The sequence below is a fragment of the Vicia villosa genome, linkage group LG3, assembly GCF_029867415.1.
Source record: "Vicia villosa cultivar HV-30 ecotype Madison, WI linkage group LG3, Vvil1.0, whole genome shotgun sequence".
In the NCBI taxonomy this organism is placed as follows: domain Eukaryota; kingdom Viridiplantae; phylum Streptophyta; class Magnoliopsida; order Fabales; family Fabaceae; genus Vicia; species Vicia villosa.
Window position 1 is genome coordinate 139,444,186 of NC_081182.1, and position 17,560 is coordinate 139,461,745.

Below are 17,560 nucleotides of genomic sequence, written 5' to 3' on the forward strand. Positions count from 1 at the left end.
AATTCAATGCTCTGTTACATAACAAGACTTGGACACTTGTTCCTCTGCCACCTAACAGACAGCCTATTGGCAGTAAATGGGTATTCAGGGTTAAGGAAAATCCTGATGGTTCAGTAAACAAGTATAAGGCCAGGCTGGTTGCCAAAGGATTTCACCAAAGAGAGGGCTTTGACTTCAATGAGACATTCTCTCCTGTGGTGAAACCTATTACAATCAGAATCATCCTCTCTATTGCTCTCTCCTACAATTGGTCAATTCAGCAACTAGATGTGAATAATGCCTTTCTCAATGACCTACTTGATGAAGAGGTCTACATGGTGTAACCTCCAGGTTTTGAGCAGTTTTTGAGCAGTCTGATCCCTCATTGGTTTGCAAGTTGAACAAGGCAATTTATGGTCTCAAACAAGCCCCCAGACAATGGTTTGAGAGACTACAAACAACTCTGATGCAGCTTCATTTCCACCCTAGCAAATGTGATCCCTCTCTTTTCACTTACCTTGAAGGTGGTCATACTGTTTATATCTTGGTTTATGTTGATGATATTATCATCACAGGCAGCTCTAGTTCACTACTGCAGGATATTATTACCAAGCTTAATGTTGCCTTTTCACTAAAACACTTGGGTGATTTGGATTATTTCCTTGGTATTCAAGTTACTAAGGTTGCTCCTCAGGCTCTGCTGCTTACTCAGTCCAAGTATGTCAAAGACCTCCTGCATAGAACAAATATGCTGGACTGCACACCTGTCACTACACCTATGCAGTCTACATGCAAGCTCACCAAGGTTGGATCTCCTCCTCTCAGTGATCCTTACATGTATAGGTCAGTGGTTGGAGCCCTTCAGTATGCTACTCTGACTAGGCCAGACATTGCCTATGCTGTTAACAAAGTTTGTCAGTTTATGGCTCTGCCTCTTGAGGCACATTGGGTAGCTGTCAAAAGGATCTTGAGGTACCTAAAGGGCACAATTTCTCATGGGCTGCACCTGTCTGCCTTACCTCTATCCACTGCTCCTTCCATTAAACTTTTCTGTGATGCTGACTGGGCATCTGACCCAGATGATAGGAGAAGTACATCAGGGGCTGCTATCTACTTTGGGCCAAACTTAGTATCCTGGTGGTCTAAAAAGCAGCATGTGGTGGCTAGGTCAAGCACTGAATCTGAGTTCAGAAGCATGGCTCATGCTGCAGCTGATGTCTTGTGGATCCAAACTCTCCTTAAAGAGTTATTCATTAACTGCCAAACTCCTCAAATTTTGTGTGACAACCAGTCTGCAGTATTACTCGCGCATAATCCTGTTATGCACACCAAGACCAAGCATATGGAGATTGATCTCTTCTTTGTGAGGGAGAAGGTTCTCACCAAACAACTGCAAGTTCTCCATATTCCTGGGACTGATCAATGGGCAGATGTGCTTACTAAACCCCTGGCTTCTACTGCTTTTCTGTCTCTCAGGCACAAACTCAGGGTTGTAACCTCCCCATGAGTTTGTGGTGGGGGGGGGGGGGGTATTAGAGAAGCATAGTGTAGTGTGTTATGAACAAAATTTGAACAACAAATTTAGTACATGTTACCTAATCAAATAAATATAATCACATATATTATATTTATTTATTATTTATAATATTGTGCAATCCGTGCGAACGCACAAGTAGATGACTATTTATGGTAGATTTGTAACGATATTGTATGATGCGTGCGAACACACGTGTAGATTAGAGCCGTCAAAATGGGCCGAAGCCCATGGGCCGGTCCGCGGGGCCCAAAAAATGTTAGGGCTTGAGCCTAATTTTTTGAGCCCATTTTGTTTCGGGCCTTTTTGAGTCCGCCCCGAAAAAACCCGGCCCTAAATGGGCCAGCCCGTATGGACTCCGGGTAGCCCATGGGCCCATAAATAGTAAAATTTAATATTTAATTAATAAAATTTAATATTTAATACTAATTAAAAAATTTAAATTTTTGTATTTCTTTAAAATATATTTTATAATAGTGAAATATAAAAACAAATTTTAATATTTTTTTAAAAATTAAGCTTAATATAATTTATTTTTTTAAATTAAAGAGAATATTTAATATATTTTTTGGAAATGGGCTTTTTAGGCCCGGCCCGAAAGAGCCCGAGGTCCGAACAGGGCTGGGCCTGGGTAGTAAAAACGGAACCCATATAAAAATGGGCTTTTTGGGCCCGGCCCGAAAAAACCCGAGGTCCGCTAGGGCCGACCCGTTTTGGATCGGGTAGCCCGTTTGGACAGCTATAGTGTAGATGACTACTTTATTATATATATATTTATAACTAAATTAAATTAATATTAATATGTATATGACAATTATAATTTCAAATATTTTTTCTTTTTAATTTGCGTATTTTTTATATATATATATTTATTTATTAACATCGTTATATTAACATCGTTATATGCGTAACCCGACTCGTACGGCGTACGCAGGAGTCCTTTTCTAATTTTCTTTATATATTTTTTGCATTCAGGACCGGATAAGAAGGCTCACCCTGCAAACGGAGACAGAAAAAAACCTAATTTTACATTTCAATAGAACCCTTTCACTTCACTCAACGGTTCTGAACTAAGAGACTTCACTTGATTCAAACAGAACCAAATAATAACACAAACACACACATGAATAGCTAGAAGAAGAACTCAAGGGCAGCCACAGTTGAGAAGCAAGAAGATTTCAAAGAGAATTTACCTTCATAGCCGCCACTGAGCCAGAGCCATAGCCGCCGCCGGGATCTTCACATCCTATAGCTATCGGATTGGTACCTTTTCATCCTTCAGTTTTTTCCTTTCCTATGTTGTTTGACTGTTATCTGTTTTTTCCTCTATATTTTTTTCTTTCCGATTTCCTTGGCATCTTATTGTTTGTTTGTGCATGTTGATTTCTTCAAATGTTTATGAAAGTCATCATCAATTTCATATTTTGTATACTGCTAATTGGATTATATTGTAATAATGAATGATATGATTAAAACTCACAGTTTTGTGAAGCAACATGTTGACTTTAATTAGGATACGGACTATGCTTTCTGCGTGCTTTATGAATTTCTTATCTGCATTAAAATGTTTAATTAACATAGAAATTGCATTCACTCTTCTAAAGATAACACTTATTTAAGTGACTCAATTATTTTGTAATTCAAATTAAATAGGGTAGTTGCTTAGTTAGAGAGGATTGCAGATATACATAGAAGAAATAAGGATAGTGGAAGGATGCCCCCGTCCTTTTGATATTGTGAGTGAAAGGAGAGATCCTATATCAAGATGAAACTCTATAGAAGGATTCTACTCCATTTTCTTTCAGTTTGAAGCTGTCACATACTTTTGGCGTTAGCATGTATGACACTCGAAAATATTGTTGAATGCTCTTTTCACTCCTACTCAAAAGAGGTTTAGCTGCTATACGACGGTATGTGCGATAAAAGCCCGAATGCCCAACTTGTGGGGTGGAGTGGAACTCATGTAACAGAGTGGGAATCCAAGAAGTGGCATAAATGACCAACTGATTGTTATAGAAAACATCATTAGTGTATGTGAACCCTAGGTGAATAGTTGAAGCTTGCTGCAAATCAGTAATAAATTTCAACAAGTCCTTATCCCTATGAACCTTCTCCAAAACTTCCTTGCTGCCTTCCCACTCCGGTAATTGATTAAAGTGTTGAATTCACTCTTGTCATACAAGCGAGACAGAGAGCATCTTCCCCCTTATTCTCCAAGCCCGACTTATAAACAATGACGGAATAATACCCCAACAGTTTAGCTGCCCAGTTTTGTTGGTCCATAGTCGTAACTCGCTGCCTGAACTGTTGCTCAAGATTTTTCTGGTGTACGCAGTAAATTTTCTCCCAAATAGATAAAGGCACCAGTGTCGAATTGCTAGAGCCACGATCTTCAATTCTTTTTCAGACGCTGATTTGGTGGGTTTCCTGTCACTCAAAGCCTTGCTGAAGTATTCAACCGGCTTTACTTTTTGAACTAAAATAGCGCCAAGTCCTCAACCTGAAGCGTCACTTTCATCTGGAAGAGCCAAGGACTGTTGTGACGTTCTCCCTGAATGCTGCAAACGCTTGCTGTCCCGAAGCTCCTCATTTGAAACCATCCTTGATTAATGATGTTAGGGGGCGGGCAGTTTTTCCATAATCTCTAATGAACTCCTGGTAGTATTCGGGGACCGAAAATCCTTACACTTGGAAGTAGGCCAATTCACCACACTTCTGAATTTGCTAGGATCCATAGCCACCACTACCCCATTAGAAATTAGAGGCCAAGATATTCTACTGATGGTTGAGCAAATATGCATTTATTTTAGTTGCCAACTAACTACTAGTATTAGTCATATAACACTTCAGCACAATTTTCGAGGTGTTTGAGTGCTCTTCTAAACTTGCACTTTACACCAAGGTATTCTACTGATGGTTGAGCAAATATGCATTTCTTTTAATTGCCAACCAACTACTGGTTATATAACACTTTCAGCATAATTTTCGAGGTGTTTGAGTGCTCTTCTAAACTTGCACTTTACACCTGTCTATCATAAAAAACATACCACCATAATTTTTCGCAACATAGGTTTGAATACCTCATTCATAAGTGCCTGAAAGGAGGAGGGGACATTTATCAAACCAAATAGCATGATGAGATACTCCTAATGGTCATCTTGGATCCTGAAAGCCATTTTGTGGACATCCTCCTCTCTAACCCGGTCTTGATGGTACCCCAACTTGATAACATGTTTAGGAAAAACAAATTAACTCCATGCAACTTATCCAACAAATAATCATTTACAAGAACAAGGAACTTATCCAAAATAGTTACCATATCCTACTATTAGAGAAGCATAGTGTAGTGTGTTATGGACTGCCACCTGTCCCTTGTATCTAGCATAGTGTAGTGTGTTATGGACTGCCACCTGTCCTTTGTATCTTCCTATTACCTGCTATTGCAGGTCACCTGTTACTAGTATAAGTAACAGGTGCCACTCTCTATCAATGTAATGAAAACTGAATACAACAGATTCTAACTGATTCAGTTACAGCACCATGAAGTGCTTCTCTTTCCACTCATTCTCTCTTTCTAACATGGTATCAGATTAAGCCTTCGATCCATCGTTCCTCTAGCTCCGATGTCGCAACCTTCTTCTCCGGAGCGATCTGCATCTCGCACGACGGCGGCGTCACCGCTTCCGGTCACTGACGATTCGAATCGTCTTCATTTTTCGCTTAAGATTGCGCAGAAGTTAGATGAAAAGAATTTTCATCTCTGGCGCCAACAGATTGAACCGTATATCAATGCTCACGGTCTCACGGAGTTTGTTGTGTGTTCGCGAATTCCGCTGCAGTTTGTTGATGATGAAGCGCGTGCGAACGGCACCGTCAACCTTGAGTACACGCGCTGGTTACAGAAGGATCAGATGTTGTTATCATGGTTGCAATCGACGCTTTCCAGTGAGATTCTCTCGCGTGTTCTTGGTTGCACGCATGCTCACGAACTCTGAGATCGTCTTTTTGGTTACTTTCAGAAGCAAACACGAGCGAGAGCTCGTCAACTTCGTGTTGAACTCCGTGCGATTTCGCTTGATACTCTGTCCATTCAGGAGTACTTACTTAAAATTCGTACAACTATAAACGCTCTTGCTTCCATTGGAGATCCTATACCAGCTTCTCATCACATTGATGTGATTCTTGAAGGTCTTCCTTCAGATTTTTCACCTGTGGTTTCTGTGATTGAGAGCAAGTTTGGTGTCATGGACCTTGATGAAGTTGAGATCCTGCTTCTTGCTCATGAACTACGTTTAAACACGTTCAAGAAGACTGCACCTCCAGATCTGGTTTCTCTCAACCTTACACACACTGCCTCTCCAGTCACCAAACCTGATGAGAGCACTCATGTGTCTTCTGAAGCTTCTGCACAAGTATCTGGTCAGCCTGCTGAATCTGAAGCCCCGTACACTCGTGGTGGTCGTGCCTTTAGAGGAGGACGCACTGGTAGAGGCAGAGGAGGCAGATTTGGTTCAACTATTGTTCAGTGTCAAGTTTGCTCTAAAACTGGACACACTGCTCTGAATTGTTGGCATAGGTTCAATCAACAATTTCAACCTACTTATGATGCTCAATACAATCAGGTATGGACAGCTTCTCCTACTCCTATGGCTGTTCAAGCTGCCAATGTTTGGTCCAGACCTACTGCTCCCTACAGACCTGCTCAAGCTGTTGCTGCACCTGGTGCTTATGTTGCTCAGACTGTCCCTAGTGTTTTGATTGCTCAGAATGTGCCTGCAGCCAATGCTACCACTGCCTGGTATCCTGATTCTGGTGCTTCCTACCATGTGACAAATGATTCCAGAAACTTACAACAAGCTGCACCTTATGAGGGACATGATCAGATCCTAATTGGCAACGGGCAAGGTTTGGATATACTCTCCACTGGCTCTAGTGATTTTCAGTCACCTACACAGGCTCACACAACTCTCACTCTCAATAAACTATTGCTTATTCCTTCTATTACTAAGAATCTAATTAGTGTCAGCCAGTTTTGTCGTGATAATGCTGTCTATTTCTTATTCAATTCTAACTCATGTCTTGTCAAATCCCAGGCCTCACATGAAGTGCTGCTAGAAGGTTCAGTAGGTTCTGATGGTCTTTATGTCTTTCCTCCTCTTAATCTGGCTGGCTCCAGCTCTGTGGCTTCTTCCAGTTCAAGACCTTCTTCTTTTGTTCCTAGTTTAAACTCAGCCATTGTAGCTCCTACTAGTCTTAAGTCTGGAGCTATGTCTCCCAATGTAACTAGTTTTAATACTTCAAATAAGTGGCACTTAAGGTTAGGGCATCCTAATCAGCAGACACTTAGACTTGTACTCCAAAATTGTAATATTCCTTTCAATAATAAAGAATTTCTTTCATTATGTACAGCTTGTTGTATGGGAAAATCTCACAAACTTCCCTCTTCACCTTCACACACTGTCTACACTAAACCTCTAGAGTTGATATATGGTGATCTTTGGGGTCCTTCTCCCAATGTGTCCACCCTTGGGTTTAGGTACTACATGTCCTTTGTAGATGCTTACTCCAAGTTTACTTGGATTTATTTTCTCAAAAATAAGTCAGAAGCTTTGTCCATTTTTCAGCAGTTTAAGGTCATGGTTGAGCTGCAACTTAATACCCCTATCAAGGCTTTCCAATCTGACTGTGGGGGTGAATTTAGGCCCTTTAATAAACTGTTATCTGAACTTGGCATTGTTCACAGAGTTGCCTGCCCCCATACACATCACCAGAATGGAGTTATTGAGAGAAAGCATAGGCATATAGTGGACACATGCCTTACATTACTTAGTCAGGCATCTCTTCCACTTAGCTATTGGGATTTTGCCTTCTCTACTGCTGTTTACTTGATTAATAAGTTGCCTTCTGCTTCTGTTCACTCTCAGATTCCTTACTCCTTGCTGTTTGGAGTCAGACCTGATTATCATTTTCTTAGGGTGTTTGGTTGTGCTTGCTTCCCATTACTCAGACCATACTCCACACACAAATTCAACTTTAGGTCTCAAGAGTGTCTGTTTTTAGGGTTTTCCACTTCTCATAGAGGTTATAGATGTCTCTCCCCTTGTGGAAAACTGTATATTTCAAAAGATGTTATATTCAATGAAACTAGGTTTCCCTATTTAGATCTGTTTTCTTCTACCAAACCTAAACTCAATTCAAATGCCTCTTCCTCTCTCTCTCTCTCTCTCTCTCTCTCTCTCTCTCTCTCTCTCTCTCTCTCTCTCTCTCTCCCTCCCTCTTCCTCACCCTTCAAAAGTGGAGAAGGGTGAGTATCCTTGCATTGGGATTTAATTCACCATTATCCACATTTCCCTCTAAAAATTACCCAACCATAAAACACACTTAATTTACTTAATATTTTCAGACTTTAAAAAAGTAGAGAAGGGTGAGTATCCTTGCATTGGGATTTAATTCACCATTATCTACATCAAAAAATACCAACCAATTCCATTTTTCTTTTCTCTTTAAGAACGTGTTAATTCCTTTCCACGACAATTGTGTAAGTCTCCAAAGGTCGAGCAGCAGTGGAATGCGACGTTTAACATCGTTCATTTAAAAAACACAAAAACATACAAAAATTTGTAAGCCGAACTACGGCTGCTCTGATTCCTTAAAGGGATACGTAGGCATTGGGTCGCGGGGCCTAAACGAGCACATCTTTGTAAATATTTATTTCTTTTCCCCGTGTTTCTTTTCTCTTCTTTTCTTTGCGCGTTTTCTTTTAGCTTCAGGTTTTAGACTTTTAGATAACACCCATAGATTTAGACTAACAAGAGCGGATCCCGTCGAGTACGACGGACGTGAGGAGTGCTAATCCCTTCTCCTTGCGTAACCGACACCCTTACCCTTTTCTCTTGGTCGTAAGACCTTTTTCTTTGTTTTCTCTTATAGGTTTTAGTCGATGTTTTCCTTTCCCGTCTCCTGGGATAAATAAACAATCGATGGCGACTTCATTGATTTTTAATAATCTAGTTGATGTTCGATCCGGTTGTCAACAGCTGGCGACTCCACTGGGGACTCTCGAGTGTCATTCCTAGTTCTTGTTTGTTTTTGTCTTTGGGTGTTTATTTGTTTATTTCCTTATGTTTTATTTGTATATATGTTTATATTTCTTTATTTACTGTTATATTCTATTTTCTGTATATACAATATTTTGTTATGCTGTTTTCGTTTTCCTTGATGGGTGGGTTGATACCATGAGGTAAAAGGCCCAGTACCCCGGCCACGAGTTGTTACTTAGAAAACCTAGGAATAGAGTGGAGACATGACGGCTATTCAGGTGCAGATCTGTTTAGTGCGGTCATGTGAACCACACGCAGATGAAGGTTCGTTGTGGGATATTATTGTCATGCACACTATGCTGCTACGATGATAGTACTTTCACACGTGCCGCTAGTAGTCTGTGGACCTTTTGACCTACCCAAGCCTAGTTTCAACCTGTGAGATGGGGAGGGAATCATATTCTTTACACATACAGGTACATACTGCTGACCGTCATGGTACTTGGTTACTTTATACACTGTTGGTGTTGATCTTTGACCCTGTGCGCATCTTGCATTACATCTTGCATTGCATATCATAGTTCTCGCATTTGTCCAGGTTGCTTAAAACCTCATTTTCAATTGTTGCTTCATTCTGTTAGAACAAGATTTGTTCTGATCAATTATCTTAGTTTTGATGATAACAATAATATGAATTTTGCTTAAGATAATATGGTACTCTAATCCAATGCAATTTCCTTTTCAGGAAATATATAAAGAGTATGCATAATTCAGCGCTCAGAAGCTTTGTCTCAAAGGGTTCAGCATGCAACATCAGAACATGGTCTGGCAAGACATCAGAAGATGGTCGAAGCAGAATCAGAACATGGGTCTATGGAAGCATCAGAAGAACAAGAGAACAGAAGCACTGAAGTTCTGATGGTATCACGCTCAGAAGCACTTCAAGGTCAGAAGATCAGAAGATGCTATGCACCAAGCTGTTTGACTCTGATGATATTCAAACGTTGTATTCACAAACATCAGATCAGAAGAAAGTACAAGTGGCAAGCTACGCTGACTGACAAAAGGAACGTTAAAAGCTACTAAAGGCTACGTCAGTAGACACAGCGTGAACAAGGCTCGAGGTAGTTGACAAAAGCGTATAACATTAAATGCGATGCTGTACGGAACACGCAAAGCATTAAATGCACTCAACGGTCATCTTCTCCAACGCCTATAAATATGAAGTTCTGATGAGAAGCAAGGTTAACGATTCTGCACCAAAACAACTCATATTAAACTTGCTGAAACGCTGTTCAAATTTAAAGCTCAGAATCTTCATCTTCATCAAAGCTCACTACATTGCTGTTGTAATATATTAGTGAGATTAAGCTTAAACGTTAAGAGAAATATCACAGTTTGTGATTATCGCTTTTAAGAAGCAATTGTAATACTCTTAGAATTGATTACATTAAGTTGTAAGGAACTAGAGTGATCGTGTGGATCAGAATACTCTAGAGAAGTCTTAGAGGTTATCTAAGCAGGTTGTAACTAGAGTGATCGTGTGGATCAGTATACTCTAGAAAAGTCTTAGAGGGTATCTAAGCAGTTGTTCCTGGAGTGATCAGTGTGTGATCAGAAGACTCTGGAAGACTTAGTTGCTGACTAAGTGGAGAACCATTGTAATCCGTGCGATTAGTGGATTAAATCCTCAGTTGAGGTAAATCATCTCTGCGGGGGTGGACTGGAGTAGTTTAGTTAACAACGAACCAGGATAAAAATAACTGTGCAATTTATTTTTATCTGTCAAGTTTTTAAAGCTACACTTATTCAAACCCCCCCTTTCTAAGTGTTTTTCTATCCTTCAATTGGTATCAGAGCGCCGGTTCTAAGGTGCAAGCACTTAACCGTGTTTAGAAAAGATTCAGGAAGAGAAAAACGCTTCAGTAAAAGATGGTTGATGAAAGTGAAAAGTCTACACCTGCATCTACATCTGGCTCTGCTGAGCAATACAACGGTAACAATGGTTATACTAGACCGCCGGTATTTGATGGTGAAAACTTTGAATACTGGAAAGATAAATTGGAAAGTTACTTTCTTGGTCTAGATGGTGATCTATGGGATCTTCTGATGGATGGTTACAAACATCCAGTAAATGCCAGAGGCGTAAAGCTGACAAGGCAAGAAATGAATGATGATCAGAAAAAGCTTTTCAGGAATCATCATAAATGCAGAACTGTTTTGCTGAATGCTATCTCTCATGCTGAGTATGAGAAGATATCTAACAGGGAAACGGCCTATGACATATATGAGTCCTTGAAAATGACTCATGAAGGAAATGCTCAAGTCAAGGAGACTAAAGCTCTAGCTTTAATCCAGAAGTATGAAGCCTTCAAGATGGAGGATGATGAAGACATTGAAAAGATGTTTTCAAGATTTCAAACTCTTACTGCTGGATTGAGAGTTCTTGACAAGGGATACACCAAGGCTGATCACGTAAAGAAGATCATCAGAAGCTTACCCAGAAGATGGGGTCCTATGGTGACTGCATTCAAGATTGCAAAGAATCTGAATGAAGTTTCTCTGGAAGATTTTATCAGTGCCTTGAGAAGTCATGAAATAGAGCTGGACGCAAATGAGCCTCAAAAGAAAGGTAAGTCTATTGCATTAAAATCCAATATCAAGAAATGCATTAACGCTTTTCAGGCTAGAGAAGAAGATCCTGAAGAATCAGAATCTGAAGAAGAAGATGAACTGTCTTTGATCTCCAGAAGGCTAAATCAACTCTGGAAGACCAAGCAAAGGAAGTTCAGAGGCTTCAGAAGTTCAAAGAAATTTGAACGTGGAGAATCTTCTGATGACAGAAGATTTGACAAGAAGAAGGTCATGTGCTATGAATGCAATGAGCCTGGACACTTCAAGAATGAATGTCCAAATCTTCAGAAGGAAAATCCCAAGAAGAAGTTTCATAAGAAGAAAGGTCTTATGGCAACCTGGGATGAGTCAGAAGATGATTCAGACTCTGAAGATGAGCAGGCTAATTGTGCGCTGATGGCGACAGAAGATGACGGATCAGAATCTACATCAGAATCAGATTCTGAAGAGGTATTTTCTGAACTTACTAGAGATGAGTTAGTTTCCGGTCTAACTGAACTTCTGGAACTCAAGTCTCAGATCAGTCTCAAATACAAAAAGCTGAAAAAGCTATTTGAATTTGAAACAAAGAAGCTTGAGTTGGAGAATTCTGAATTAAAAGAAAAACTTTTAAAATTATCCAATAATGTTGGATCTCCTTCTGATTCAGAAAAATCCACTCCTAGTCTAAACCATATTCTGAAAGAATATGATTTAAGTTTCAGGAAGTTCTTATCTAGAAGTATTGGCAGAAGTCAGCTAGCTTCTATGATATATGCTGTGTCTGGAAACAAAAGAGTTGGCATTGGTTTTGAGGGTGAAACCCCATACAAACTTGAACCTGTTGATGAAATGAAATTCACATACAAGCCATTGTATGATCAGTTCAAGTATGGCCACTCCCATGATATTAGGCACACTTCACATGCTCAAAGTTTTCACATAACACACACCAAAAAGCATGTGACACAACCTAGGAAATATCATGAAACTCATATTAAAAATTATCATGCTGTTCCTCCTATTGCTTACAATGTTAAACCCAAGTTCAATCAGAACTTGAGAAAATCTAACAAGAAAGGACCCAAGAAAATGTGGGTACCTAAGGATAAGATTATTCCTATTGCAGATATCCTTGACTGCAAAAAGGACAAAGCACAACATGTCATGGTACCTGGACTCTGGATGCTCACGACACATGACAGGAAGAAGGTCTATGTTCCAAGATCTGGTGCTTAAGTCTGGAGGAGAAGTCAAGTTTGGAGGAGATCAGAAGGGCAAGATAATTGGCTCTGGAACTATAAAGTCTGGTAACTCTCCTTCCATTTCTAATGTACTTCTTGTAGAAGGATTAATACATAACCTCTTATCTATCAGTCAATTGAGTGACAATGGTTATGATATAATCTTTAATCAAGAGTCTTGCAAGGCTGTAAATCAGAAGGATGGCTCAATCCTATTTACAGGCAAGAGGAAGAACAACATTTATAAGACAGATCTGCAAGATCTTATGAGTCAGAAGGTGACTTGTCTTATGTCTGTTTCTGAAGAGCAGTGGGTCTGGCACAGAAGATTAGGTCATGCTAGTTTGAGAAAGATTTCTCAGATTAACAAACTGAATCTGGTCAGAGGACTCCCTAATCTGAAATTCAAATCGGATGCTCTTTGTGAAGCATGTCAGAAGGGCAAGTTCTCCAAACCTGCATTCAAGTCCAAGAATGTTGTCTCTACCTCAAGGCCATTAGAACTCTTGCACATTGATCTGTTTGGCCCAGTCAAAACAGCATCTGTCAGAGGGAAGAAATATGGATTAGTCATCGTAGATGATTATAGCCGCTGGACATGGGTAAAATTCTTGAAACACAAGGATGAGACTCATTCAGTGTTCTTTGATTTCTGCATTCAGATTCAATCTGAAAAAGAGTGTAAAATCATAAAGGTTAGAAGTGATCATGGTGGTGAATTTGAGAACAGATCCTTTGAAGAATTCTTCAAAGAAAATGGTATTGCCCATGATTTCTCTTGTCCTAGAACTCCACAGCAAAATGGGGTTGTAGAACGAAAGAATAGGACTCTGCAAGAAATGGCCAGAACCATGATCAATGAAACCAATATGGCTAAGCATTTCTGGGCAGAAGCAATAAACACTGCATGCTATATTCAGAATAGAATCTCTATCAGACCTATTCTAAATAAGACTCCTTATGAATTGTGGAAGAATAGAAAGCCCAACATTTCATATTTCCATCCTTTTGGATGTGTATGCTTTATTCTGAACACTAAAGATCATCTTGGTAAGTTTGATTCCAAAGCACAAAAATGTTTCCTTCTTGGATATTCTGAACGCTCAAAAGGCTACAGAGTATACAATACTGAAACATTGATTGTAGAAGAATCAATCAATATCAGGTTTGATGATAAGCTTGGTTCTGAAAAACCAAAGCAGTTTGATAATTTTGCAGATTGGGATATTGATATATCAGAAGTTGTTGAGCCAAGAAGCAACGCATCAGAAGTAGAGCTTCTCAGAAGCAAAGAATCTGAAGATCAAGTATCAGCTTCTCTGGAGAATCTAAGCATTTCTGAGCCATCTGTCAGAAGATCATCCAGACTCATCTCTGGTCATTCAGAAGATGTCATTCTTGGAAAGAAGGATGATCCAATCAGAACAAGAGCATTCCTTAAGAACAATGCAGATTGTCAATTAGGTCTTGTATCTTTGATCGAGCCAACTTCTGTTGATCATGCTCTAGAAGATCCAGACTGGATAATTGCTATGCAAGAAGAACTGAATCAGTTTACAAGGAATGATGTTTGGGATCTTGTTCCTAGACCAGATGGATTCAATATAATCGGTACAAAATGGGTCTTCAGAAACAAGCTCAGTGAGAAAGGTGAAGTGGTAAGGAACAAAGCCAGACTGGTGGCTCAGGGTTATAGTCAGCAAGAAGGGATTGACTATACAGAAACCTTTGCACCAGTGGCCAGGTTAGAATCTATTCGTCTATTAATTTCATTTGCCACTCAACATAACATCACTCTCTATCAAATGGATGTTAAGAGTGCCTTCTTAAATGGTTATATAGATGAAGAAGTTTATGTCCATCAACCTCCTGGTTTTGAAGACTCTATGTCTCCTAATCATGTTTTTAAATTAAAGAAATCGTTATATGGATTGAAACAAGCTCCCAGAGCTTGGTATGAACGCTTAAGTTCTTTCCTTCTGGATAATGGTTTCACTAGAGGAAAAGTGGACACTACTCTCTTTTGTAAAACCTTTAAAAGGGATATTTTAATTTGTCAAATATATGTAGATGATATTATTTTTGGAACATCTAATGCTACACTTGGAAAGGAGTTTGCTGAGTCTATGCAGGCTGAGTTTGAAATGAGCATGATGGGAGAACTCAAGTATTTCCTTGGAATACAAATAAATCAAACATCAGAAGGAACGTATGTTCACCAAACCAAGTATGTGAAGGAACTTCTGAAGAAGTTTAATCTTCTAGACTGCAAAGAAGCCAAAACTCCTATGCATCCAACATGCATCCTAGGTAAGGATGAGGTAAGTAAGAAGGTAGATCAGAAGTTATACAGAGGTATGATTGGATCTCTTCTATATCTGACTGCTTCTAGACCTGACATTCTGTTCAGTGTTTGTTTGTGTGCTAGATTCCAATCAGATCCTAGAGAATCTCATTTAACTGCTGTTAAGAGAATTCTAAGGTATCTGAAAGGTACTACTAATGTTGGCTTAGTTTACAGAAAATCTAAAGAATACAACTTAGTAGGATTCGGCGATGCTGACTATGCTGGAGACAGAATTGAAAGAAAGAGTACTTCAGGAAGTTGCCAATTTCTTGGAAGTCATTTGATCTCCTGGTATAGCAAGAAGCAAGCAACTATTGCTCTATCAACGACAGAAGCAGAATATGTCGCTGCTGCTGGTTGCAGTACACAGATGCTCTGGATGAAGAGTCAGCTGGAAGATTATCAGATATTTGAGAGTAACATTCCTATATTCTGTGATAATACTTCTGCTATATGTTTATCTAAGAATCCTATTCTTCATTCAAAAGCTAAACATATTGAGATTAAACATCATTTCATAAGGGACTATGTTCAGAAGGGTGTTATATCTTTAAACTTTGTTGATACAGACCATCAATGGGCTGATATCTTTACAAAACCCCTGGCTGAAGATAGGTTTAAGTTCATTCTGAAGAACATCAGTATGGATTTATGCCCAGAATGAGAAGATGAGAAGTTCTTACGTATGAGTATCTTCTGAAATGAATGTGGATTTCTTTTTATATCAGAAGTTCTGATTGAAATCTTTTAGAAATTATGATTCGGTTATTACTAACGTTTCATTGTCTAAGTTGATTCAGAACCTCTTTTAAAGCAAAACAGCTGTAACGTTTTATCTCGGGATGGTAAACCTGTCGTTACTGTTCATGGATAAGTGCGCGTGCAGTTGAAGGGACGCCGACCATAGGTAACTGTGCTAGTCACCTCATTTGTCTTTATTATCTCTCCTCATGTCACGTAACATTAAATGCTATCCATCATTTGTTTCATTTTATTTTCTTTTAAATACTCTTCAAACGCTTCTCTTTCCCTCTTATATTTTCTCTACTACACTTTGTCCTTGTTTTCCTTCCCTATCCTTTTGCATTCATATCAAACCCTAGCTGTTCATTATCTGCAAATCCATCATGAACTCTTCATCAAGCCCAGGAAATCATGAAAATGATCAAAACAACAAGAGAAAAGCTGTTGAAACATCACCTTCCAAACCCAAAAAGATAAAAATCACCTATGATCCTCTCAAGGTGAATCCATTCGAAGCAATGTTATCTGGAAACTATTCTAGACGTGTGTTTCAACCCCCTGGTGAAAGCCCTCCATCATCTCCATCTTCTTCCTCATCTTTCTACCTTCAAGACTCAACTTCCTCCTCATCTAACCTTTCCTCTCCCTCAACCCATTCCAAAGAAATCTCCTCATCTTCACCTGCTGAGAATGTTGTCTCTGATAAAGATTGTGGAAGATCTGCATCAGAACCAAGTCTCCCTGACCCCTCGCCTGGAAGCCCAAGAAGCAGTCAGTGATGCGTTTCACTCCTTCATGGCATGCTGGCACAGATTTTGTCTTAGCTAGGGTCCTAGGTTTTGGTCTTAGTAGTTTTCTTTCCTTGTTGCATCTGTTTTCCTGCATTCCTCTCCTGTAATCCTTCTTTTGATTATCAATGAAAAGTTTCTTTGTTTTACATTCCAGTGTTTTTATTTGTCGTTTTATTCATCTGAATCTTTTGAAATATTCTTTTTGATGTTATGACAAAAAAGGGGGAGAAGATAAATGATAAATGATTTGATTAATCTATCAGTTGCTGGGTAAAGCTCCCACACATTTTCTAACAAGAACTGCAAGTTCTATATGGTTTAAGTGTTTTGCAGGTATAAAGAAGTGAAGAGAATCTTCAAAGCAAACACAAGAAGCAAAACCATGGAAACTGAAGCAAGCTGAGTGCTGTCAAGCTTCAGAGATCAGAAGCACTGATAATAGAATTTGATTCATATTTGTCTATTTGTTCTGACAAAATTCTATTTGCTCTGATACATTATTTTAGCCTATATGGCTCTGATACATATCATGTGTTCAAATATACATTTTATGTTCTGACTCGTTCATGCTGACTTTTGTCGTTTAGTTTTTGTTCTGTAACATTTCAGGATGTAGAGATGCTCTGATGATGCTCTGGTACATTCAACAATGTTCTGATACAAATCTAGCATGAAGTGATGTTGGTAAAAATTCAAGCTCTGAAGCTATCCGAGGGAAGCAGAAATCAGAAGCTGTGAATATTCTAAAGATCCAGAAAACTCAAGATCTGAAGCTGTCCTAAATGGAAGCAGAAATCAGAAGCTGTGAATGTTCAGAAGATCAAAGAAATTCAAGTTCTGAAGCTGTCCTAGATGGAAGCAGGAATCAGAAGCTGTGAGTGTTCTAGGGATCTAAAGAAATTCTAGTTCTGAAGCTGTCCAATGGAAGCAGAAGTCAGAAGCTATGAATTCTCTGAAGACAGAAGCTTATATGATCGTCTCTACCGAAATAATCAGGGAAGTCTTTTATTAAAGTTCTTCGAGTATTTATTTCAGGGGGAGATTATTTATCTCAGGGGGAGATTGTTAATCTCAGGGGGAGACATATTCATATGCTTATGCTATAGCTGTGTAATTTGTCTTTTGCCGTCTGTTCTTTCTGATCGCAAATTCATATCATTTATATATGTTTTTGTCATCATCAAAAAGGGGGAGATTGTTAGAACAAGATTTGTTCTGATCAATTATCTTAGTTTTGATGATAACAATAATATGAATTTTGCTTAAGA

At 39.1% G+C, this 17,560-nt stretch overlaps 1 protein-coding gene across 1 annotated transcript; it reads left to right on the plus strand.

Annotated features, from left to right (window-relative positions):
• Positions 1-445: 445 nt before the first annotated feature.
• Positions 446-1,486, plus strand: LOC131659055 (uncharacterized mitochondrial protein AtMg00810-like). The gene has a single exon (XM_058928297.1). The coding sequence runs from the start codon at positions 446-448 to the stop codon at positions 1,484-1,486; it is 1,041 nt and encodes a 346-aa protein (XP_058784280.1).
• The last annotated feature ends 16,074 nt before the right edge of the window (positions 1,487-17,560 follow it).

Bases quoted from the DNA above. Each gene is read 5' to 3' on its own strand.
- LOC131659055 (XM_058928297.1), top strand. From the start codon at position 446: ATGCAGCTTCATTTCCACCCTAGCAAATGTGATCCCTCTCTTTTCACT.